Source organism: Haliotis rubra, unplaced genomic scaffold, assembly GCF_003918875.1.
Source record: "Haliotis rubra isolate DU_JTF1 unplaced genomic scaffold, ASM391887v1 Scf191, whole genome shotgun sequence".
NCBI lineage: Eukaryota > Metazoa > Mollusca > Gastropoda > Lepetellida > Haliotidae > Haliotis > Haliotis rubra.
The window spans coordinates 843598-869237 of NW_025765903.1; the positions used below are offsets into that span (position 1 = coordinate 843598).

General features: G+C 39.1%; 1 protein-coding gene across 1 annotated transcript; it reads right to left on the reverse strand.

The window, feature by feature from the left end:
- On the reverse strand, positions 1 to 24401 carry LOC124274472 (fucolectin-like). The gene is made up of 4 exons (XM_046709833.1): positions 24168 to 24401; positions 3130 to 3211; positions 787 to 1008; positions 1 to 486 (listed from the first exon to the last, which is right to left on the reverse strand). The coding sequence occupies exons 1-4, from the start codon at positions 24399 to 24401 to the stop codon at positions 242 to 244; spliced, it is 783 nt and encodes a 260-aa protein (XP_046565789.1). The 3' UTR covers positions 1 to 241.
- Between the last annotated feature and the right edge of the window lie 1239 nt (positions 24402 to 25640).

Below are 25640 nucleotides of genomic sequence, written 5' to 3' on the forward strand. Positions count from 1 at the left end.
AGTGTAATATTTAAAATCAACATCAAGCTATGGGTCCTCTCCATTGCATATAAAAGAATCATGTTGTTTAGTTCTCTCTTGTGCAATCTGGTATCAAGTAATATACACTTGTTGTAATTTAGAAAGAAGTAACCGAAGTAATTCCATCACGGTTGTGATTCAGTTTGTAAAACACCTCAACATATCCATACTACCTATTCATCAACGTAGCTTCATGTTCGAATGGTGTCGACCTGGAAACTTACCAATGTATGAAGCCAAAGACTTGGACTTCGCAAAACTGCAAAATGTCGTGATTGTTATTGGTTTTCGTTCCACTAATTCTCAGGTAGCGTCCAGTCACGGTTGAAGTACACTGTAGGGCAACTGTCTTGCCATGCTGTGTGACGGCACCGTTGTACATGTAACACAGTTGTGGACTAGCATTGGGGTCAACAAGAGGGTTGACCTGGTACACGTCCAGAGCAAAGTCGTGAAGGCGTTCAGCTGAAACATAAATACAGGTCTAACGTACAATTTAGGCTTAACTGGAAAATTCTGATTGTATGATAGTTTATCGGTATACAAGGCATTGACATGTAGGAATGTGATATTTGGACACATGAACAAACACTAAACTTTCTTTTATCCGTTATATCATATGTTATATTATTTGTTTCCAATGGACTATGAGAGATTTTAGTGTTTGGCTACCTAAAAAATAGAAAACAAACAAACAAAAACACACGATAAATCGCTACCGAAATATTATGTTAACAGAGTAAAAAAGCATTTATTTTTTCTTACGACAACAGTCTCCTCTACTGGTGACACGAACTTCCACAAAGAGATACAAGTGACCCAGGTCCACCTGCCACCAAGGTGAGAAATCACCATGAGCAACAGCAAAACAGGAGCCAGATGACCACGCTGATGAGTTACTCCCGTCCACTGCAACACTAGGTTGGTGCCCCCAAACAGAACTTGCATTTGTTGTTTTACCTTTCGCAACAGTAGGTAAATGGTCCTCTTAAAAAAACAAAAGACACACCCTTTTTCACAAAACCATCATGGTCATTTGATGTGGTTTGGAAGCATTAGGTCTTTCGTACCAGTAAGAAATGAAACTTAAAATTCATTAAATATTGGAGGGGTGTGGAATTAACAAATCAATAGGTGGTAACAGACATGAGGTTAACCGGTTTAATGAACACCTTTCCGTTCGTGCCTATTTAAACTGCTGAACGTACGTCCTTCACTTGACAAATTATGTATAGCTTTGAATGGAAAACAGTTTCATCGAATTATATTCCTGAAACTATACAAATGTACACATATTGTTTAGATTTGTTTTGACCGTACATAATCTATTGAAGACAAATCAGAGAGGTATGTGACCTCAGTTTAACTATTCTTTTCAAACAACATATGTTGAAGTTAAGATTTCGCGTGGGAGTGAGTGATAGTGAGTGAGTATGGTTTTACGCCGCTTTTAGCAATATTCCAGCAACATCACGGCGGGGCTTCACACATTGTACCCAAGTGGGGAATCGAACCCGGGTCTTCGGCGTGACGAGCCAACGCTTTACCCACTAGGCTACCCCAGGGCCACCGCCCATTTCGCGTGGGAATTAGTGTCTGCACACTGACTAGGATGATCTGACATCAGTCTGGTCTCTCCTGAGAAATATATATGACTTGTCTTCGTACATATCTTCAAGAATTCTTATTCCCAATTATATGTTTGCATTCTTTCGGGTGGAGTTATAATCAGGAAGACGCATAAACTGCTGCCTTTGTTTCCCCAACAGATGCCATTTCATTCAATTATAGTATGGCCAGAACTTTTCTTGAAACTGCAAAAAAGCCACGGATATGCACTTCTTATCTCATTGACAACTTCATACTAATTAATGAGGGGGGATATAGTCGACGCCTCGTCCGTCTGTCCGTCCGTAATCATTTTGTTTCCGGAGCATAACTCAAAACCGTTCAATATTGTTTAACACAAATTGGTGTATATGTCAGACATAACCTGAAGTGGTGCCTTTTGCTATTTACAAATATTTTCATTTTATTTATCTCGGTTTCCACCCGTGAAGGTCCGGGTTAGAATTGATCTTCAGTAACCCATGCTTGTTGTAAGAGTAGACTAACGGGATCGGGTGGTTAGGCCCGCTGACTTGGTCATAGGTTCCCAGTTGCGTAGATCGATGTTCATGCTGTTGATCACAGGATTGTCTGGTGCAGACTCGATTATTTACATACCGCCGCCATATAGCTGGAATATTGCTGAGCGCGGCGTAAATCTAAACTCACTCACTCACTTTCTCAGTTTCTATGGAAACGATTCGTACTTTGTCTCAAAAGGGAGGGATGGGCTTCGTTTCCAGAGCACAACTCGAAAACCTTTTAACATCTTTCAGCAAAACATGACAGATATATGAGACAGATCCCAAAGTGGTGCCTTTTGCTATTTGCAGAGTTTTGGCATTTTTACTTTTCCCGGTTTCCATGGAAACGAATCGGACTTAATCTCAAAAGGGAGGGATGGGCTTTGTTTCCGGAGCACAACTCGAAAACCATTCAATATCTTTCAACAAAACTTATCAGATATATCCAACAGAACCTAAAGTTGTGTCTTTTGCTATTTACAGATTTTTAGCATTTATATTTTCATCATTTCCATGGAAACGGTTTTTATTTAGTTTAAAAAGAAAGTTGAGATGATTTGTTCTTTCAAATATGTGGGGACCGGGGGGATTTGTCATCTTCTGATTGTTTATATTATATTATAACCTTATTAACACAAGACTGGGTAGTTATATGTTACGTGTGTAGTGACATAACACAATGAGCGAGTGAGTGAGTTTAGTTTTGCGGCGCACTCAGCAGTATTCCAGCTATCGGGTCTGGACAAGCCAATCCAGTGATCAACAGCAAGAACATCAATCTACGCTATTTGGACACGATGACGTGTCAACCAAGTCACGAGCCTGACTACCCGATCCCGTTAGTCGCCTCTTACGACGAGCATGGGTTACTGAAGATACATTCTAACCCGGATTTTAACGGGTACATGACACAATGAAGTGACAAATTGGATTGCTGTTTATATGTAGGATGAAATCCATTGTTAACATAACATACCACAATGCACGATGCCATTTCTCTTGAAATTACATCTCTGTGTGTATCCGCATGGGTTCTCATGACATGGACCAAGTGCTGTCTGTAAATTAAACAAAATAAAAATAAATTACAGTGAGTGAGTGAGTGAGTTTAGTTTTTTACGCCGCTTATATTCAAGCAATATCAGGGCGGGCAAAATAAATTACAACACGGAAATGTAAGCCCGAAAATCAGAACTGTCAAACGGCTGATATGACATAGACCAAGTCTGAGAATTGAAAAACTATAAACTATATATACATATACAGTACAACCCGAAATTATTGAGAATTTAAGATTGTAATTTTTTATATTTTTTTCACTCATTACTCACGTATTAAATGTGAATATTAGCAGAACATAACTTCAGATTCATACACAGGTGAACAGTTAGTATTTTGTCAAGTCACCATGGGCAGCAATGCAGGCTTCAATGCGGCGGGGCATACTACTGATCAAAGAAGTTAGAAAGTCGTGGTCCATGCTCTCCCAATATCGGACCACCTGTTCTTTCAAGAGGCAATATTTGTCAGATTTTTCTTATTGACACTTTCCTTCATAAGTCCCCAAACATTTTCTAATGGATTTAGGTCAGGGCTATAGCTTGGCCAATCTAATAATGTCATATTTTGGGTCCGAAACCAGGCCTGTGAATGCTTTGAACGATGTTTTGGTCATTGTCCTGCTGGAAAATAAAAAAATTCCATAGAACAAGTGAGCAGATGGAAGTAATGTCCCTCGATAATATCTGTGTACTGATCACTGTTCATATTCCCTTCAAATACACAGAGGGGCGTTGCCCCTAACACAGATATGCCCCCCTACACGTTAAATTTCGGACTGTACTTTGGGTGCTGATACAAAGGTTTTTCAGTCTGTTTGGTCCAGAATTTCAGTGTATTAGGAAACAGCCACACAGAACTTTCATCTGAGAAAATCACATTGTCCCAGTTAAAACTTCTATGCTGTAAGCACCAGTTCAACCTTCGCTCCTTTTGTTCAGGTTTCATGATCGGTGATGGAATTCCTCGACTTTTCTGCCAACCCATTGCATGCAGCTCAGTTCTAATTGTCTCCTTACAGACAGCCACAGTTCCTCTATCAATCATATCCAGCCTTAAGTTTTCTAAACTCCTTCGTTTGTTTTTAGAAACAAGAATACCAAGCCGCCTCCTGTCACCGACAGTCAAGTTTCTTGGCCTACCTGCGCCTCCCTAGTGCTCAATGCCATATCCATTTGCAATATTTTTCAAAACACGATAAACAGTGGACAAAGGGATGCCTGTTCTACTTGAAATCACTTTAGCTGATCTGATGTCCTTGTTATAATACTCTAAAATCAACTTCCTCTTCTCTAAATCATCCATACTGAGGATCACTGAAAATGTCGTCTGCTAGCAAGTAAACAAAGGGGGGATAACTCTTCACAAACTAATGAAAAGGATTAACGGAGTTGTTTCTCTTGAATGAAACCAAGCATTTGATAGCTGGTCAAGGTTGTTTATACTAGAAATCCAATTAAACATATTCCTAAAATTCTCAATAATTTCTGGTAATACTATAGGTATATAAACATAGACGAGCGCGCGCACGCACGCACGCACGCACACACGGACATACGCACACACACATCGTGTGATATACAATCCCAGGGCCCTGTTCCTGAAAGCGATCGTAGCGCTAAGATGATCGTAACTCCCATACTTTAACATAGACTTACGACTGTCGTAGCGCTACGATCGCTTTGAGGAACGGGGTCCAATCAGCGATCTGTCATATGTGCTGTGAATTCCTTGATACTGACCAAAACTCTTTGTTGCAAAATAGAGGGGTGACGATACAGAAATTTCACGATACGATAGTATCGCAATATCTTGGAACGATACGATGCGTATCACGATATGCTATCTTTAGTTATTTTCTTTTCAAAAGTGTAGTTTGATAACAAGTAACAGTGTAAATTTTGACATAACCGTAAATGTCTAGTGAAAATTCACAATTTTAAGGTCAACGATACATATCACGATACGAAGAAAAGTAACGATATACTTATTGTCAGAAAAAAGTATCACTATTATCGATACTACGATATATCGTCACAGCTCTACTGCAAAATATTACTGGTCTGCCGTGGTATCTATACATAAAATTCATTAAAATGTTATAGTATTATTCGATATTAATATCCAGCACGTCACGCCGAAGACCCGGGTTCGAATCCCCACATGGGTACAATGTGTGAAGCCCTTTTCTGGTGTCCCCCACCGTGATGTTGCTGGAATATTGCTAAAAGCGGCGTAAAACCGAACTCACTCAGTCAGTGATATCCAGCAACCAAGTAAAATGACCACAGACGCCGCCCATAAACTCTTCAAGCTACTTCATGTTTTACCCCATAAGCTATCATCAATTTGTCCGTCAGAAACCTATGATTGTCAGTTCGAATCCCTGTTTCTAGTTTTGTTAGCACCATACGCCAGGCCTGCTAGTTGTTTCACACCAGAACTGCATTACTTCGGGCTTTCATCCCACATCAAGCAGACACGATATGACCGGTGTACTGTTAAAGACGGCGTAAAACCCAAATACACTCATTCACTCTCTCCACAAGGTACTTCCATTTAAATCCTACCTTGTTCCAACTCATAATTGAACTGTAAACATAATTCTGATCGTTCCCTCCTTCCAAATATTGGACGTCATCCAAAAAATTTAGATGACACACTCTCCGGTCTAATTCCAAATTGAAGGATTTGCATATTCCATAGGAAACACATTCAGCCGCACAGGAAAACAGAGAGGCCTTCTCAGTGATCTTAAAGGTTGATCCAACGAGGTGTTGTCCATAATGAAGATTCGGCATACAGGTATTGGTTAACTGCACCATGCTCAGGAGTATTTGACAACAAATGTATATGATTCCCACATACACAACTCGCTGAAAGGACCTGTACATAGCGTATGACTATGGACAAGATGGAAACAGTTGTCTTCAAAAAGAATTTCTGAATTCGAAATTGTTCGTTTTCTCAACGCCTAATGGGCAGGCATCGGGAAGAAGTCGCGTCGTGCGAATAAGTTAATTATATATTTGGAAAGTAAACCGTCTCTTCAGAAAATGTTTCAGGAACAAGCAAATCAATAGTATTGATCAGTTACTGAGCAGTTAAATGTGATGAACACACGACTGGATGTTTGTTAAATCTATATCTGTCTACTGCCAGTGTATGTCATTACCGGGATTCACATCGAACTCGATCACACATGTTGGAGTCAATAATCGGAATGTTCATCATTCTGTATTTCTGTATAAACTTGTTGGCAAGGGTTACTCAGAGTTGTTGAGGAGTTTAAAGTCGTTATTATCCGCCTCGATTCTGGTCTTTTCCTATATGTATGGATATGGTGAATACATCGTGATCGAAATAGACAATAGTTTTATGAAACTAACAATTTCAAGTGGAAGTATTGACTTTGTTTCAGTGTTTCCTTCATTTTACAATCAGCACAGATACCTTTTATACCATTACCAAAGACCCACACTGCGGGTCTGAAAATCGATAAACTAAGCCCCGGTTTACTATACAGCCCCCTACTATATAGTATGTAAAGATTCATCACAGAAATACGGTGACCTGATCGTAAACCGGACAATACGCACACATCAAGGAATATATCGTATATTGTATTCGTATCATCGGTATAAATAGCTTTTGTCCATATTTCCGATGTGTGTAGTAGGCGTATACACATGCTATCCATAGGGAGTTGTTTTTTTAAATCGCCAAAGACTGAGTTGCTGTGCCGGAAGTATACACAACTAGATCGTCAGCGCCGGTCTTAACTTCCTTCAGCGATCTGATTGGCTAATAATAAAACAGCAAATGCACATGCGAAAATGAGAGGGAAATTCAAACGTCTTTCATAGACGATGTTTTGACGAGATGTCAAGGTCTCATGTTTTATCTTGGTAAGAAATTGAATAATTTTTAAAACGAGAAAATTATTTTTAAAAAACCGACATAATAATCGTTTCGTTCAGTGTAATGTGTTCTGCTAACGACCTAGTTTGACCTAATTGAACAGACAATCCAGTGACCAACAGCATGAGCATCGATCTACGCAATTGGGATTACGATGACATGTGTCAACCAGCCAGCGAGCCTGACCACCCAATCTCGTTAGTCGCCTCTTACGACAAGCAAGGGTTACTGAAGACCAATTCTAACCCGGATCTTCACGTGTCACATCATACACAGACGGTACGCATTAACAGCAATTCCGCTACATGCCTCAAACAAATATACTTATACCTTTAAACCGCCACAGTTTTTCAGTAAGTTAGATTGGCTGACTAAACAGCGGGGTCGTCCAATTTCAAAGCACAATATTTTTTACAGTTACAAAGTCTTTAGAGTGGCTTAAAAGAGAAGCAAACTATTGATCAAATTGTATTTTTCTTATCGAATAGTCATGCAGATGAGCCAATGTATCTGTCAGCTGAAAGCGAAAAACCTGGACCTGACATGCATGGGTCTTGTTTCCATAAGTCTCAGATAGCTGATTGTTGATGTACTGTTTATGACTTATGTCTAGCCATGCCCTGTAACTGCGTTGTATATACAACACATTGGTGCATATGCACTGCAAAGCCGCGGCGTTCTTCAGCTGAAAAATCTCATTTAAGCCAGATTACGATCAGGGTCCCGATTCACAAAGCGTTCGTAAAGTTACGATCGGTCGTAACTCTATGGTTTACCATAAGCTTACGAATGTCGTAGAGCTTTGAACGATTTGTGGATGTTCAATTAGCATGTTAAAAGTTGGGTGGTGAATCATTCCTCATGGATGACGACGTCTTTATTCAGTTTTGTTTGTTTGTTGTATAACTCAGAAATATTCCAGCTATATGGTGGCGGTCTGTAAATTAATCGAGTCTGGACCAGATAACCCAGAGATCAACAGCATGAACATCGATCTACGCAATTGGGATACAATGACATTGTCAACCAAGTCAGCGAGCCTGATCACCCGATCGCGTTAGTCGCCAATTCCAATTCTAACCCGAGTCTTCACGGTACATTTTCACGGTAGAACCACACATCAGGTGTAGTAGATTGCAGTTAGCCATTGACGAGTATTTCTGTCGAGTTGGTTGTCTCTACTGACAATATGTAGTTTCCATTTATCAATACTTTTTCTGTACCGAGGTTCATTTTGTCTTTTGACCCTGAATCTCCAAGTATTGAAACAGTACAATTTTAATTTGTTTTGATGTGCGTCAGTAAAATACTGCATGTGTATCGACAGTTAGGTTTACACTCTGCCATGCCTGCGTAAAAGGCAGTTTAAACTCAAACTCTTGATTGAAATAAGCATACAATGTCAGTGCCAGATAGTACCCACCGAACAATCAATATGGACGCAAATTGCGAAAGAATTATTATGACAAATCTATAAAATCTGTGTTAAACATGTCCTGCCTGTAGTAAGCATCCGCCACCACAGTTTGCATCATACGTAAGTAGTTTGTTACCTGCAGCAATATTTGCACTCCTATCGTTTAATTGCAAAAAAACACAGGACAGGACAAGTAATCGATAGATAACAAAGTGTACGGGTATGACACTGAATATTCTAACAGATCAATAGAACATATAATGATAAAGCACGTGATATGTATTTAAACCGAAAAAACATTACAAAAACAATGGAAGGTCTGTTAAACGAAAATATTATATACATTATATAAATGATTTGCAAAACGTCCCTTTGCAGACGACCAAAGCGCCACCAAGCGAATGAATCTGGCAATACGACGAAGCGGCTGTAAAATCACTGGGACTCTCTAAGACAAACGTTTTACCTATATTGATTTGGTTGGTTAATTGGTTTATTGTTTAACGCTGCAATATTCCAGCTATATGTAATTAATCGAATCTGGACCAGACAATCCAGTGATCAACAGCATGAGCATGGAACTACGCAATTGGGACGTGTCAACCAAGTCAGTGAGCTGAAAACAAATTCTAACCCGGATCTTCTCACGTCACCTGTATTCATAGAGATAATTGTGAACAGGCTCCAGCTGCAAATGTTTCTATTTACTGCTCAGCTGTGACTCACTATAAACAGCCTGGTGCTGCGAAACTGTTTTCATCATTCTCAAATTTCACGCACAAACTTCAAAAATGCTTTCAGTCGTCTTATTTTTCAGCCAATGATGAACACTTGTACATTTTTGTCAAATATTTTGTTGATTCAATTAGTGATAGATTAATTGATTCATCTGTTGACAATGAGTTTCGGGATAGAGAAATACCCTACCAAGAAACAAATAGTACTATAATTAAAAAAATGCACAATGGAAAAGTACCAGGATTCAGTGGCATTCCAATTTAATTGTTTAAAAATGCACCTCACCATTGTATTGATTTGTTGAAATATCTATTTAATAGCTCTTTGTCTACAGGTATTGATCCATCTGAGTGGACGTATTGAGTTATAATTATTTTGTAGAAGTAAGATAAAATGGATTGCCCTGGAAATAATAGACCTATTACACTGTTTGAAGTAACTGGTAAAATATTTTGTAATATTATCAACAACAGGTTAAACTCTTGGACCGAAAGGGAAGAATTCTTCGTTGACGAGCAAGATGGGTTCAGGTTTGGTTTCCAGGCTCATGATAATATTTTCATTCTTTATGCTATAATTGGTAAATATCTTTCACTTTACAAAGGTCGTCTCTAGTATGCATTTATTGATTTGAAGGCCGCTTTTGGCTCAGTCGATATGTGTGGTCTCCTTTGTACACTTTGGCTTGGCAATGTTAAAGGTAATACGTGTAGGCTATTGAAAAACATGTATCAAAATGCTTGTGTGTCGATGAGAGATGGTTACACCCCATTCTTTCATTGTTTATCAGGAGTTCGTCATGGTTGTCAGTTGTCTTCTTTCCTCTTATCCTTCTTTGTCAACGATATTGTTGATTGTTTATCAGATGATGGTCAGAGGGGTATGAATTTAGACTCCTATTGTTTGCTGATGATATAGCGCTTTTTTAATTTATAGATCTGCAAAAGAGGCTAGATAAGCTAGTTTCGTATTGTAACACATGGAAATTGAAATTAAATATTATTAAAAGTAAAGTTATTATTTTCAGGAAGGCTGGTCGACAAAGACATTACGAAAAAATCCTTTGAATAGACAGTTGCTTCAAAATGTTGCATCACATCAATACTTGGGTGTTCACTTTTTTCCAATCGATTATGGTATAATACACAGAAAATACCTTGGCTGACCAAGTATGGAAGGTGTTGAATATTCTCAAATCATCGGTTAAGAATTTGTACAATCTAACAATTAATGTTCTGTTTCATATATTTGATGTCAACGTTTTGCCATTGTTACCATACGGAAGTGAAGTCTGGGTTTTCCATCTGTCGCCACATCTATATTGGATGTAAGTTCTGTAAACAGATTTGGGTTTTTTCCAGAAACACGCCAAATATTGTAGCGTTAAATATGGGGCTCGCACCCTGTCTCAAGTTGAGAATGTACTCTTAAATAAGGTATTTGATTATCAGAATTGTCCTGCTTGAAAAGGTACAGAAAAGCTGCTTGAATGGCTTTTAAGGTGAAATCTTAAGGTGGGCTTATCAAAGTGTTGGAAATATCTGTACTTTCATATCATTATTTAAGCAAAGATGCCTTGATAAAGACAACAAGTTGTGGTCATCTGGTAGTATACTTGTTTCAAAATTCGATTTCTTTCGTAGGCTCAAAGATGGTGTAGCTTTTGATTTTATATCAACAGTATCAGAGTACAATAGTTTCGCATTTTCTTAAATAGATGTCGTTGCTCAAATCACATTTTGATCATAGCATACGGTAGGCATTTGGTCTTAAAAGGGAGGATCGCCTTTTCCCGCTTTGTATTATACCTAATATAGAAAATTAATTAATATAACTTTGTCTGGAATGGACTTTTTATGAGAAATTAAGAAATGATATTCACCCTAAATATTATCACACATATCTTTCTGAAGTGAAATTAGCTCAACTGTTTACATCAAAGAATACTTAATATATTATAAATTGTCTTCCAAATACCTATTTTTTGGCAATGAAGAAACGAAATAAATTTCTTTCTGGCTATGTACCCACAAATGTATAGTTGTGAAGTTTTCATGATGCTGTACGCTCTCTCTCATTCCAGTCAGGAAGTAACAGAATTATGTGCTGGTCCGCCCGTGAACTTCTCGTAGGTGCCATATTGGGAAGATGGAAGGGTCATTCTAATGTCCATATTCACGGTGACGACAAGTGCACGACGCGGTGCAGTTATCATATTGCAGCTCTTCGCACGCCGATCTCTCTTGCAAATGGAACGACGACAGCTCACCAATTTTGGCCAACAAATTTCAAGCCAGTAAAACTATCAACCACAAAAACCATATCGGTCGTGTGCAATACCGCCCAACAGCGTGATGGTATCGACCTTGTACCGACCATGGTAAAAAATGACATTTCCTGTTATCTGTGATTTGGTGTCAATGGCGCACAGCTCGTCCTTGGCGTTGCCACCATAATCTTTGTCGCCGACAGTGTGGGGCGTCACACCTTTAACAGGACACTTTGCTTTCAGACAGACTGGATTATGATGGCTGATTAGGGCCATCGCTTTCTCGTCTTAAAATTCGGAGGCGAGAAAGCGATATCACGAGACGAGAAAGCGATAACACGAGACGAGAAAGCGATAACGCGAGACGAGAAAGCGATAGCACGAGACGAGAAAGCGATATCATTGCGCGAGAAAGCGATAGAGCGAGAAAACGATATCGTTGCGCGAGAAAGCGATAGAGCGAGAAAGCGATTTACCCACACTTCAGTGCTGTCTGCGCATGATCGACTACAAACGGGAGCTCAGTCGCCATTCGTAATTTCTGAATAGTATTAAATGGTTTTCAGTAATGTTCTTGCCCATGAACGGCGTTGTATGACTTGACGTTTAAAGAATATCTAATACAGATGTAGACTTCCCTTTGGCATGCAATTTGCACGTATGCAATAGTCATATCGTGAAATAACGGAAACGTTCATTTTGTGATGTGACTATTGGAATTACATATTTTATGACATGACTGGATTCGAATTGTCTTACCCAACTTAATCACAACAACCAATTGAATTATTTCTTTGATGGGCATTTTTGAAGTTGAGTTGATGAAGAATAATATCAATTATTATGGATATACAACTTCTTTTGTTCTGTGGAGGCGACGTTTCGACATAGATTCTAATGTCGTTGTCAAGCAAGTGATACATGAGTAACAAATTGAGAGAATATATACATGAGTTGTTATTACAGTAGATAGGGAATGAGTTGTTTATACAATAAATGAGGTTAATGTACAATGCTTATATAAGAGATTAAGTAAGTTGATTGGAAGCCAGAAGGACGACATACAAGGACTGAATTAGAACGTATATATAATGGATGGGGTTGATGTACATAGTAGAATTGAAACAGATAATGTACACAAGAAATATTATTGATTACTTTATCAAGTGATGGTAGGCATTGGGAATGTAGTATCCGTCATCTCTGTTGAGGGCGGATCCTATCTTCTTGATGTGTACTGCTTCCAAAAGTTTACAAATTTTGTAGTCTGACTGGTTCTTTTCTATGGTTTTCTTTGAATAATGATATTGTGTGACAAATGTGTCGGACGTGCCAGATGAAAGGGAGGGACCAATGACAAATAAGGCACTGTGACGAGTATCTTTTCATGGTGATTTCCACCGGGGAGTTGGTTTGGTTGGTCTGTTGTTTAACACCGCACTAGGCAATATTACAGCTATATGGCGGCGGTCTGTAAATAATCGAGGCGGACCAGACAATACAGTGATCAACATCATGAGCATCGATCTACGCAGTTGGGTTACGATGACATTGTCAACCAAATCAGCGAGCCTGACCATCCGATCCCCTTTAGTCACCTTTTACGACAAGCATGACCAATCTAACCCGGATCTTCACGGGTAACATGGGGAGTAGGCAAATGTGTAGCTTAGCCCAGTGAAAAACAGGTCTCATAAAACAGAACTCATAAAATACCTAAAGGTATTTAAGAGAATTTATGGATGTCAACTTCTGTATTTGTGGAACTGGAACACGATGTTACGGAGTATATTCTTATCCTTCATCGGGTGAATGAAGAGACTAGAAACTAGGAAACAGAAAGCTAAAGACGTACATTTGAAACAACAGTGATAAGATAACAAGGGAAGCCAGTACTTAATTAGCGCTTAATTGGTAGGGTGGATAGACAAATGGAAGCCAGAGATTGTTCATCCCGGCATGAATAATGAGATAACAATGGTGGCATTTAACAAGGGAAATGGCAATAAAGAAATGAACGCCAGGAATTAATCCAAGCCTAATTTGTGATGTAACAATAAATTAAATGATTGTTATCCTTTTTACAGACTTTTTAAGAGCACTCATTTGTTTCAACGAAAACACACTCGGTTTCTGGAGTTATTGTTGGATTATTGTTTGAACAAGTTAAAGGATTGATTACAAAAATGCCACATAATTTGAAAGCATGTTCATTTTGTTTCTATACGACTAAACCAAATGACAATAAAGCCTCCTGTTGGATTAAATCATACGCAGGTTAGACGTCATGTGCAGACAGAGCAGAATTATGTGAAATATCGCTTTGTCGCTCTATCGCTTTCTCATGTTCTCGCTTTCTCGCTCTATCGCTTTCTCGCCTTGGTATATCGCTTTCTCGCTCTATTGCTTTCTCGTCTCGTGTTATCGCTTTCTCGTCTCGTGATATCGCTTTCTCGCCTCCGAATTTTAAGGCGAGAAAGCGATTGCCCTAATCAGCCACCATACTAGATAGATGTGACAAACATTTGGGATTTTAACCTCCTTTCCCAGTCCCATCTCCCTCAAATTCTCTGTCGGACCCATATTGTCTCTATGGTCTGTTCAGTATGGTACTCTCTGGGAGGTACTTTTAAGCCTTGGCTTATCTTAGTTGAATTGGTGATTGTGAGTTCCCTCATTTTGTGCCCATGCATGTAAAGGGACACCTAATAGCTACTTTTAAACAATTAGGTCCCCTATGTTTTGTCGGTAGAACACACACACGCACGCACGCACACACACACACACACACACACACACACACACACACACACACACACATATATATATATAATATGTGTATATGGATATCGTTTCAAAGATGCTTCAATGTGTATTGTGAAACCTTGTTAATCTTTCATCGAACATTATGATTCCCTGAAGTAGTAGAAGATACCCCCGTATCAGTAGGGTATCGCCCTTCTAGTTATCACAACATTAATACTGTTTGTTGCGAGGTGTTGAAACTTCCACAGGTATCTCATGAATGATCAATGTATGCAATACTACTAGCGGCACAGCTGTTTCACAACTTTAAGTAGTGAGTTCTCCAAACTCTTTGACATCACCGTATCTGTAGTTTCAGGAAAAACATTTGAAGAGTTATTTATCATTTTTTATTAGAATAATCTACGTTTTTACACAGAACTAAAATGTAAGTTCAGCAAAGATAGCTTCAGCGATCAATTGTTTTCATTGAAGTAACATACAAGACATGTGCATTCATATTACAAATTGAAGCAAATCTTGTTACAGAAGTACTGCTGATAAACATGATTGTATTTACAAATGTGTGTGTCACAGGCTAATATCTGTCACTAACACTGCACCATACTTTCCAGCACTCTCACTGATGTTGGTGTAAACAGCCCACCTTACTTGCGGTCTGACTGGAACATCCTGGGCTTTGGCACATGCAGTCCCTGCAAATGTTGCAGAGGCAGGTCACATGACTGGTCTCGATAAAACTACATGTGTCAGAGGCCCAGCACACACCATGTCAGTCAGCAACTTTAACATGTTGTTGTGACCCACAGGTATGTTGTGAATTTGGAATGATTGTTTTAATTAATAATGCAAACGGTATTTATTTCTCAGGTATGAAGTATATTCAACGTGATATTAAACAATGTTATGGGGAAATTGCCAGTGATAAAAGCTTTAATTATGCAAAAGGTATTTATTTCTCAGTGATAAAATTAATTGTTTAAAATACAATTAATTCCATAGAATATATTTTGAGTATTTCATAATTGATTAACATTTATATTATCAATAAATAGCATCAGCCAGAATGAACTTTGTAGTTCCTGCGACATGTGTTCTATTCCAAGAATTTAATTACACACCAATTATCACTAAGCAATTCGAAAAACGCAGTAAATGCAGATGGCGGTGATGGTTCCACAGATACTATCTTAAACAGAAATATAGTTATAATTTAGTGAGTGACACACATACCTCGAATATCTAAGGTTATCATGGAGAATATTATGCTGTGGAAAAGTGGTGTTTCAGCTGAAACGTTGGTACAATATCATACACAGAAATCTATTTGCACCAAATTCCATACTCAGAGGCGAAGGTTTTTGTGACACACAAACAGAATCAGTGTTTAATTTCTACTATCACATGTGAATAGTTATTACACAAAAAGACAAATATTCCAAGATATGTTTACGATCAACAGTCCATAAGAACAGGGCACCTGGCCTATTCATATGAACCACAACACAAGCGGGGTTCACAAGCAATGCTCACATTGTCTGTAGCGCGTGCGTACATCTTGTCCATTAATGCTGGCATGGCACATTCGCCCCATTGAAGCCAGTTAACGTTGATAAAAGGCCTGGGGAAGATCAATCCATACACGAGGAAGGATGTGGCAGAGTTCCTGCAGCGTTGTTGGGGGATTCATCTCAAACGTGTTCAATGGGTGACAATTCAGGGGATCTTAAAGGCATTAATATTGTTCTGAAGAAGATACTGCAGTACAAACAGAGCAACGTGTGGTCTGCTCCAAAGGAGGCGTCGACGTCGTTGTTCTGGTGTATGAGTCAGCCATCGTGATGTTCCTCTTGCAAGCAGATACACCTCTGTTGGCAGGTACGAGCTGTAAGGGCTGGTGGCTGGTGGCTGGAACTTGTGTCGGAGGTGCAAGGGTAACACATTAACATTGATCTGATGCGGATACTACTGTACAGCTTGAGCAACGTATGGTCTGCTCTACAGGAAAGGTCGATGTCGTTGTTCTTGTGTCTGAATCGGCCATGGGGATGTGCGTCTTGCAAGCAGATACACCTCTGTTGCCAGGTATGATACGGGATGAAAGGGCTTGTGGCTGGAACCTGTGACTAAGATGCATACTTTGGATCCATATATTTGACTGGGGGTCCTTACTGGTTGGCAGCCACCACGGGGGCGGTCTAGGTTTTGCTGAAGTTAGTGCCAAATGGTGTTTCTGTGGATGTTGAATTGACGATCAACGACACGGTGCGAGGTACCAGGCTGAAGCAAACCTATAGCTATCAGTTGGTTATTTTCCTCGAGACGTGGCAGCATGATGATACTGGGTCTTTTTCTGACTTCGAAACTCTTGGATTGAGCGGAAAAGATATGCCTGGGGTCTTTTTAAGTGAACATTGTTAGCCAATTCTTCTTGCAAATGTTGCACAATTCAAACAACTGTTTAGTCGCGCTAACACACTTCTCTTACGCTGGTTCAAATATAGAAATATACTCTCCCAAAAAAGGAATTTCAACTGTATTTTAATGTTTATTTTGAAACATCTTGTAGGCTTTATGAGTCAATGAAATATAGCGAAATTGCACACTGGGAATGCAGACTTATCCGTCTTTGGCACCAACTCGAGGAAAGTCAGTTTGAGTGTCACATGGAGACGTGTGGTGGCGCTGAAGTCAATACCTCGTGTGACCACCGTGGGCATCCAGAACTGCACGGCATCGCCGCGGCATCAAACGAATAAGTCTCAGAATCTCGTGTTGCACAATCGCAGCCCACTCTGCCTGTAGTGCCTGTGCGAGTTGCTGAAGTGTCTGGGGCTGAGGTTATGGCGTCGCACCCGTCTGTCCAGGGCATCCCACAGATGCTCGATCGGGAGTAAGTCCGGTGATCTTGAGGGCCAGGGGAGCACATTGATGTTGTGGTTCTGGAGGAAGACTCTAGTTTGACGTGCTGTGTGGGGCCTGGCATTGTCCTGTAGGAACAACTCCCTCTGGCGATCAATGATTGGAAGGAGGTGTGGGCGTAGGATTTCGTCACAGTACCGTTGAGCTGTCAGGTTGCCCTGGATCATCACCAAATCACTTCTCCTATGGCAGGTGATCACACACACACACGATCACACACACACACACACACACACACACACACACACACACACACACACACACACACACACACACACACACACATCATAACACTGCCCCTGCCGAATCTGTCCACCTGGGGAACGCAAGCGTCGGCGAAACGTTCACGTCGACGTCTGTACACCCGCATTCTTCCCTCGCATCATTCCAGTAGAAATCGTGATTCATCACTGAACCAGATTCTACGCCAATTCGGTAGGTTCCAGGCCTGAACGTTGGTGCACCATTGAACTCGATGTCGACGATGTTGTTGTCGAAGCACAGGGCCAAAATAAGGTCTTCTGGCACGTAAACCAGCTTCTCTCAACCTGTTCCTGAGGGTGTGCGCAGAAAGCCTCCTCAATCCGGGTATTTGTCGAGCGGTACTGGTTGCCGTAGCTGTTCGATGACGCAGGTGATGTACCTGGATGTAGCGATCCTGCGCCGCAGTGGTCGCTCGAGGTCGCCCACTACGAGGAGCATCTGCTACCGCATTCTGCCGGCGATATCTCTCCCAGAGCCGTGAAATGGTGCTTTGGTGAACATTCATGCGTCGGGCAACTGCACGTTGCGACTGGCCAGCTTCAAGCAAACCAATGGCGATATGACGGTTTGCTTCACTTAGACGTGGCATTTTGCGTTCGTCAACAATATTCCAAATACAGTGAATAATCGACAGACAGCGATCAACCTTATATACCTATCATTGAGACTATCTGATCCCCAACTTCCACGTGCATCGCATGTGAATTGTGTATTCTGTGACACTACACACCGAAATTGAAAATCATGCTGTTAAATACGGGTATTTTACGGATGGTGCGTTTGGTTGTGATGTTTCAAAACATAAACACCATAGGACACATAAACAGAGCAAAACCTTTTGTAAAATGAATCACGTTTTAATTCACTGCTACATGAAATTGCTATTTTCATGATGCGTTTCTTTTTGGGGAGAGTATATTACATTTGAATATCCATATCACAATAACCTTTGCCTCTCAGTATAGTTGAGAAACTGAATGCAAATGTTAGTTTAATATCGTTCGGTTGTGAATTCTAGAATAACCGTGGACGTACATACATATATGCAAGTATACAAATAGAGGTCTGCATTAGAACCATGGTGATGTTCTACATCTTCAGCCTAAATGGCACTGGATCTAAATATATGGATTTGACAACAATTATTATATTCACACCCGTATTCTTTACAATCTGGCATTTGAAGCACAAGCCCCAATTAACGGCATCAATTTTCGCAAAGAATGTGGCATACCTTCATTTATACGACATTGTAACTGATATAAGCAGTAGAGACACACAGTGTCCTATCAGTGCAACACTGTTTAAGCAGAACAGCATCCCCACCTGGACATGTCCTGTATTTTCCATATCTTCATCCCTCCCTACATTAACGGGAATAATGGAGTGTTCTGTAATTCAAAACAAATCCAATAAATAGTTCAGCATTTATTCATTCATAGGTCATCCATCACACACAAGTTGGTGTCATTAAGTATATGCATTTATAAGTGAAACAACTGGAAGGGAAAACAAATGTGCCACCACTTGTTGGTCAAATAATCGTCATGTTTATATCATGTCTCCAGACTTACCACTGTATTACCTTGTAGCCAAACACCTGGACCTCACAAAATTGCAGAACATCGTCGCTGTTTTTTGGTTTTCGTTCCACGAATTCTCAGATAGCGGCCAGTTACGAACGACTTGCACTGCATGACAACAGTTTTGCCAGGCTGCGTGACGGCTCCGTTGTACATGTAACACAACCGTGAACTGACATTAAGGTTAAACACAGGGTCGCCTTTGGTACACGTCCAGAGCAAAGTCGTGAAGACGCTGAGCTGAAAATCCAGAGTGATAGAATATGTACGGATAGTTTACTAAACAAAAAGGTGATTGTAAATGTTTGTGCAAATCGTGCTGTTGATAGACCAGTGCAAATATATTTTCATACAGTTTTTTTAATAGTTTATTCGGCTAAGAGTGAATATTATAAATGATGTATTTAGTAACAGTGAAAAACAGAAGATCAGACAAGACATTCAGAACAAAATCGGAAAATATTTTTGGGTAAACGCCTTTGTGAAATTAAACTAATTGTGAACAATATAGTTGTAAAGGCCTCACCGAAAATTACGCTTCGAAGTATCATCAATGTTAAGAGATACTGGGGATCTGATGTGAAAACTATCGTAAAACGAGAAGGAAATACTTACTACAACAGTCTGCTCTGCTAGTGACGCGAACTTCTACGATGACATATGTGTCCAGCAGGTTCACCTGCCACCATGGAGATGAATCATTGTAGTCGACATGAAAACAGGATTTAGAAGACCACTTGGCTGACATATCCCCGTCCACCGTTACACTTGGCTGGTGGAATGCAACAGAACTTGCTTTTGTTGGCTTACTCTTGGCAATATTAGGCAGAAATTCAGCTGTAATCAACAAACTTCTGTTATGGACAATATTACTGGACATTATAATGTTACAACTGAACAAGGAGAGACTGATTCTTCATGCAAAATGTATGTCTCTCCTGTCTTTGTGGATAAGTATGTTCTTGGGTATTGTGCTATTGGCCTCTGATACAGAATAAACGTCTTGTACTTGTACTTTTTTGTTGTTTTATGTGTGGACGTGCTACCGGTAAGACAGAAACTGGGCTCCTTTTCGCGAACACCTCGCTTCATCACTAATTATCGGTGATCCATTCATTAATTTTCACACCATCATGCCACAATTTAATAACCAGTCGTCTGATATTCATGGATGACAACTCTAGACTTGCCATCTTCCATTTGCAGAACAACCCAACAAAATATCACCATGGCCCGGAATAGCCCCGGTATGTCCCCGGTATGACCCCATCGAAATCATTGGACTATCTGGGAAATTTGATCCAGAGATCCCTCTGTTCAAACTCTGCATTAACTGAGGCACTCACTCAATGAAACTGACAATTCGAAGCTTGCCAGTATGAGCAGGAGACTGGCAGATCTTATCTATACGTAAAGTGGCTACACCATGTACTGAAGTGGTCGCCATTTGTAGAGCATACAATCACAACATTCATCATATGTGAACTGTGTGACAAACAGATTGGTGGCTCAGTCGTGGCTTTGTTCATATACACGTTTTTGTGTATTCCACTCAGATTGCATGTAAATTGTTACCACATTTCAGTTTCAGATTTGCTTTTGTTTTAATCAGCGTAAATGTTACAGCAACTATTTTAATACTCGTGATTAGACTTGCAAAGCATATACGACAACGTGTTGTGTTTTCGTTATCATTTAATAAGTGGATGGTGCTAGATTAATGCTCTGGTTTGTGATTCGTTTTTGTCTTGAAATTGCTTTCTTTAAAGCTTAAAATCGAATATACTTCCGAAATGTTTTAACAAACAAGACAAAAGGTCAACAAAACAAACAAGAAACTCCGACCCCGAACAAAACGAACAAGAAACGCCGACCTGGATGACAACTGAAAACATTTATAATATATTGGGGATGTATTACTGATGTCTGAACGTTTGAGCTGGTTTCTCTAACAAAGGGCAATAATATACCATAGTTAAGACGCCATTAAACAATGTAGATGTTGATTAATATTTTTCATCCCTGTCATTCCGAAGAGTGCTTATGCTACGTAGCTATGGTTGAGGGTTACCAATGATAAGAATGCTGTATCAGATGAGTGTTTCTCATAAATCTGACATAATTCACTGAATAATTCTCAGAAACTGTAGAGAAGGTTGTCATTGAGGTGTTCCAGTCACATTTAAGGATGGGATGGCAGTTTTCTTGAATAATTGAATGGTGTCATTTCAGTGTATCAGACGAAAATTGTGAATATCTCATGAGAAACAGAATGTATTCTGCAATACATCACTGAAGTGCCCTAAAAATGGTCTCGAATTCTTCCATGACACTTACTTGTAGTTGTATTTAGTGAAAGATGGTAACCGTTCTAGTTCATGGATCACTGTTGAACTGTCCACTAATAAGAATTGATTTGCCAGACGATTCAAGTTCTTTACGGCTATCCTTGGTATATGAATATAAACCTGCCCTTTCCGGTAGATATTAAAACATTTGCAAGTTCAAAAGCAATAATTTAAAGAATGAGTGAGTGAGTCATTTAAAAGTGACGTCGGCAATATTTCAGCCATATTGTGACTGTAACATTAGTTTACATTAAGAAAATATACATTATAGTATATAAAATCTGGCGTCAAAGGACAAAATAATAACCAGAGTATCACAGACATAAAACTTAAAACTAGCATCTAACCTTTAAATACCACTACTAATAACAGTACATCATAAAAATGGTCTATAGATCGCCAGCAACCAAAGTAGGCCACCATTCTAAAAGAAAATTTAAGTATCGAAATCAAACTCGGTATACAAACTGTGGATCCAAGATATAGTTTTCAAGTTGTAGGTCGCATAAATGTTGAAGTTAGAAAAAATATATTCTATGTAAAAGATATTCTTTTCAGAAAATAGACGTATAAAAAATCAAACTTTATACAGAACTTCTTCTATTAGTATAGCAACTGTCCCCGAGTGTTTTATAAGAATCCATGAAGTAGTTTGAGGTTATACATGCAGGTCGTACAAATGTTTGAGTAAAGATATCTAAGTTTAAAACAGGATAAGTAGGTGCTACAGAGTGACTTCTATTCTATACATCTAGTGTTACTTGTTGTTTTGATGTAGTCCAAAATTTATCCATCATTCTAGAAAAAACAATAACACAAAAGGCTATAAAACGTAAATCGATATCCTTTGTTCATTTCTTAGTTTGCAATCTTCAGATAAAGACGTGTCAGTAACATGATTTCTTCCAAATGTGAGGAATTACATGAGACTCATTGTAACTGGCGTCTTATAGGCCTTTGACGCCTTATACTATAGAAGTACATGTTTTGGACAGGCAAAGGACTTCGAAATAACTGTAAATCTGATTCGACACATGAGACGTGTCATGATAATGACTAAAGCAGGTACCAAACTTTTACTCCTTGACAACCATAAAGTTGGAACCAGTTTTACTGTGAAGATTTCTTGCCTTCAAGAAAATAATAACTTCTTTTAGTTAGATATAAATGTTAGTAAAATTGAACATATAAGCACAACATTAAAAACAGAGGTCATTGTTCGAGTGACCCTTCTTTGTTAAGGTCATAAACCTGAAGAACTTGTCAAAAGGAGTTACACTGTATTAATTTTGATATCAATGATATTACTGCCTCGTGAGAACAAAACTATCACAGTTTTTAAGGAAGATAAATTTGAATTCTGAATCTAAAAGTAGCTATCTGTTTCAACAACACCATACATGTACATGAACCTGTGTGTATCCCTTGTGATGAAAGGCTCACCGTCCTGCATATTTTGCTTGACTGTGTGGACTTTGCAATTTCAAGGGATTCACATTATCAAGGGATTCACATTATCAAGCAGTAAGCCTGAAATATCTGTTTACTCGTGAAAGCTGTCATCTTATAATTAATTACTTGAAAAAAAATTGATCTATACCATAAACTATGAATGTATGTTTGTGCATTAATATTACTTGTTTATAAATTTTGACCTTACGGCCCGTATTGTATAAGTCGTATTGTTAAAGCCCAATATTAAATTGTAAATAATATTGTTACAGCCCGTGTACTAAATTGTAAATAGAAATATTGTGATGTTGAATTGTGTACATGAAAACTTGTTTTTTATTGTAACTATATGTGATTTAAATTTGGGTATACGTGTAAACCTGGTCTCGTCGCTATATGGCTGAAACAATGCGACGTCAAATTTTAACTCACTCATTCACTCATGTGAATAAGTTCATTGCTCTTACACTGTACGTACCACAAAGCACGATGCCATTTCTCTTGATATTGCATCTCTGTGTGTATCTGCATGCGTTCTCATCACAAGGACCAAGAGCTGTCTGTAACGTTTAACAAAATCAAAATAAATTATAACAGACAGCCTCCGTGGTGTAGTGGTTAGAACCTCTAGAACCTCCGTGGTGTAGTGGTCGACCTCCCCCCCCCTCCCAGCATGATACCAAAAGTTAAAATATGGTACTTGTTGGTCCCTGCCTGACGCTCGGCATTAATGGGTACAACAAGAACTGGTTGGCTCGGAGTCAGTATAATGTGTCTGAGTGGGGTATTCATGCTTCACTGCGGCATGGTATCTCAGTGGATAGCACTATAAAACCAGCTTAAGTCTGGGCTAGTACAAGCAGCCACACGTAGACATACACATGCATGCACGTCGTCATATGAGCGAAATATTCTCAAGCACGACGTTAAACCCAATTTCACCTCATAAATTATGACACAGACACAGCCGTAAAAATATGAACACGAAATTATGAATCGTTCTATTTTGGAGTGAACCATTTGCTCAATCACTGAATTTATTTAAATCATTCAGATCAATTTGTCTTAGTCTGTGTTATTATAACTGATCACAATTGCTGCTTTTCTGTGTGAACACGAAAAAGTACGCCACAATATATGATCATTATTTAGTGACAAAACGTGATAAGGGAAACGCCGACAAACTGCCAATGATTCGTTACTGCATAGCATTTAACAGTTGAGTTTATATATGGATACTGTCATGAGTGAAAAGTATTTTAATCGTAATAGTACCTTGTTCCAACTTTCAATTGAACTGTAAATGAAATTCAGATCGTTTCCTCCTCCTTCCAAATATTGGACGTCATCTAAACCATTCAGATGACACACCCTCCGGTCTAATTCCAAATTGAAAGATTTGCATATTCCATAGGAAACACATTCAGCCGCACAGGAAAATAGATTGGATTTCTCAATGATCTTAAAGGTTGATCCAACGAGGTGTTTTCCATAATGAAGATCAGGCATACATGTATTTGTTAACTTCACCATGCTCAGGAGTATATGACAGCAAATGTATTTGATTCCCACATACACAAATCGCGATCGCCGACAGGCTTGGTACATCGTGTTTTCACGAAGGGTACATGTATTATGAATAACAATAATTAAAAGTTATATAATACGGATTTTCTCCTTTTTAAAACAACATGGCAGGTTTTGGCAGCTATAAAACAGATATTGCTATTGGACAGGATAAAAGCAGTTTTTTGTATATCAGTAAGATTACTAAAATTCTGACATAGGCTATCACAAGTATTTAAAAGACTAAAAAATGTCTGCGTCCCACTTGTTGGCGTATCCGTCTGCCAGTCGGCATGGAATGGAAATAGAACAATGAAAAATTGATTATATTCACTGATGTGATGAGTGTTTCTTTACATTAAGAAGGTCATACACGACAAGATGATTGTCAGATCTCTTTCCCTTGCTACCACTGTTATTGGTCATTCACTTGCATGTTCCTTATTGAAATTCATATTTCAGTATTGTGCAGTCGTTGAGGGTAACTCAGTGTTTTAAGTCATAGGATTTGAAATGTTCTGCTTTGAATCGGATATGGTATATTCTTACACACCCGTGGGTGAGAAAACTGGCATCAAACATATGTGACAGATCAGTTTCCCAGCCCGTGATCAGAAAATGACGGACAGCTTTCTTGAATAACTGACTGACTGACTGAGTTTGGTTTTACGCCGCTTTTAGCAATATTCCAGCAACATCACGGCGGGGGACACCAGAAATGGGCTTCACACATTGTACCCATGTGTTTCTTGAATAAACTTTTCCTCAAGGAAAACAAAAAGGCTGTAGCGAAGAAGATCTATATCTATGTTGCAACATCCTCGTTGTAGAACGTGTAATGAATACTCTTTAATCTTGTCTAGTTTGCATCATCGTTATCAACTTCATGAGTCACACATGTGGCAGAAACGTTTTGGTGGAGGGTCACCTTGAGGAGTGACTAGGGACCCGAGGGACGTCACTCATTCATAAACGTCGTGTTGTGAGTGAGTGAGTGAGTTAATATTTAACGTCACATCGGCAATATTTGAGCCATATCGTGACGTGAACGTTTGACATTGAAATGGAAATATGTGTATATTATAAAAACCTGTCGTCAAAGGACAGTAAAACAACTAGTATATCACAATTACAGTTAAAACTAGTGTGGAAAGTTAAAAGTAATAGCACTATGTGGACAAT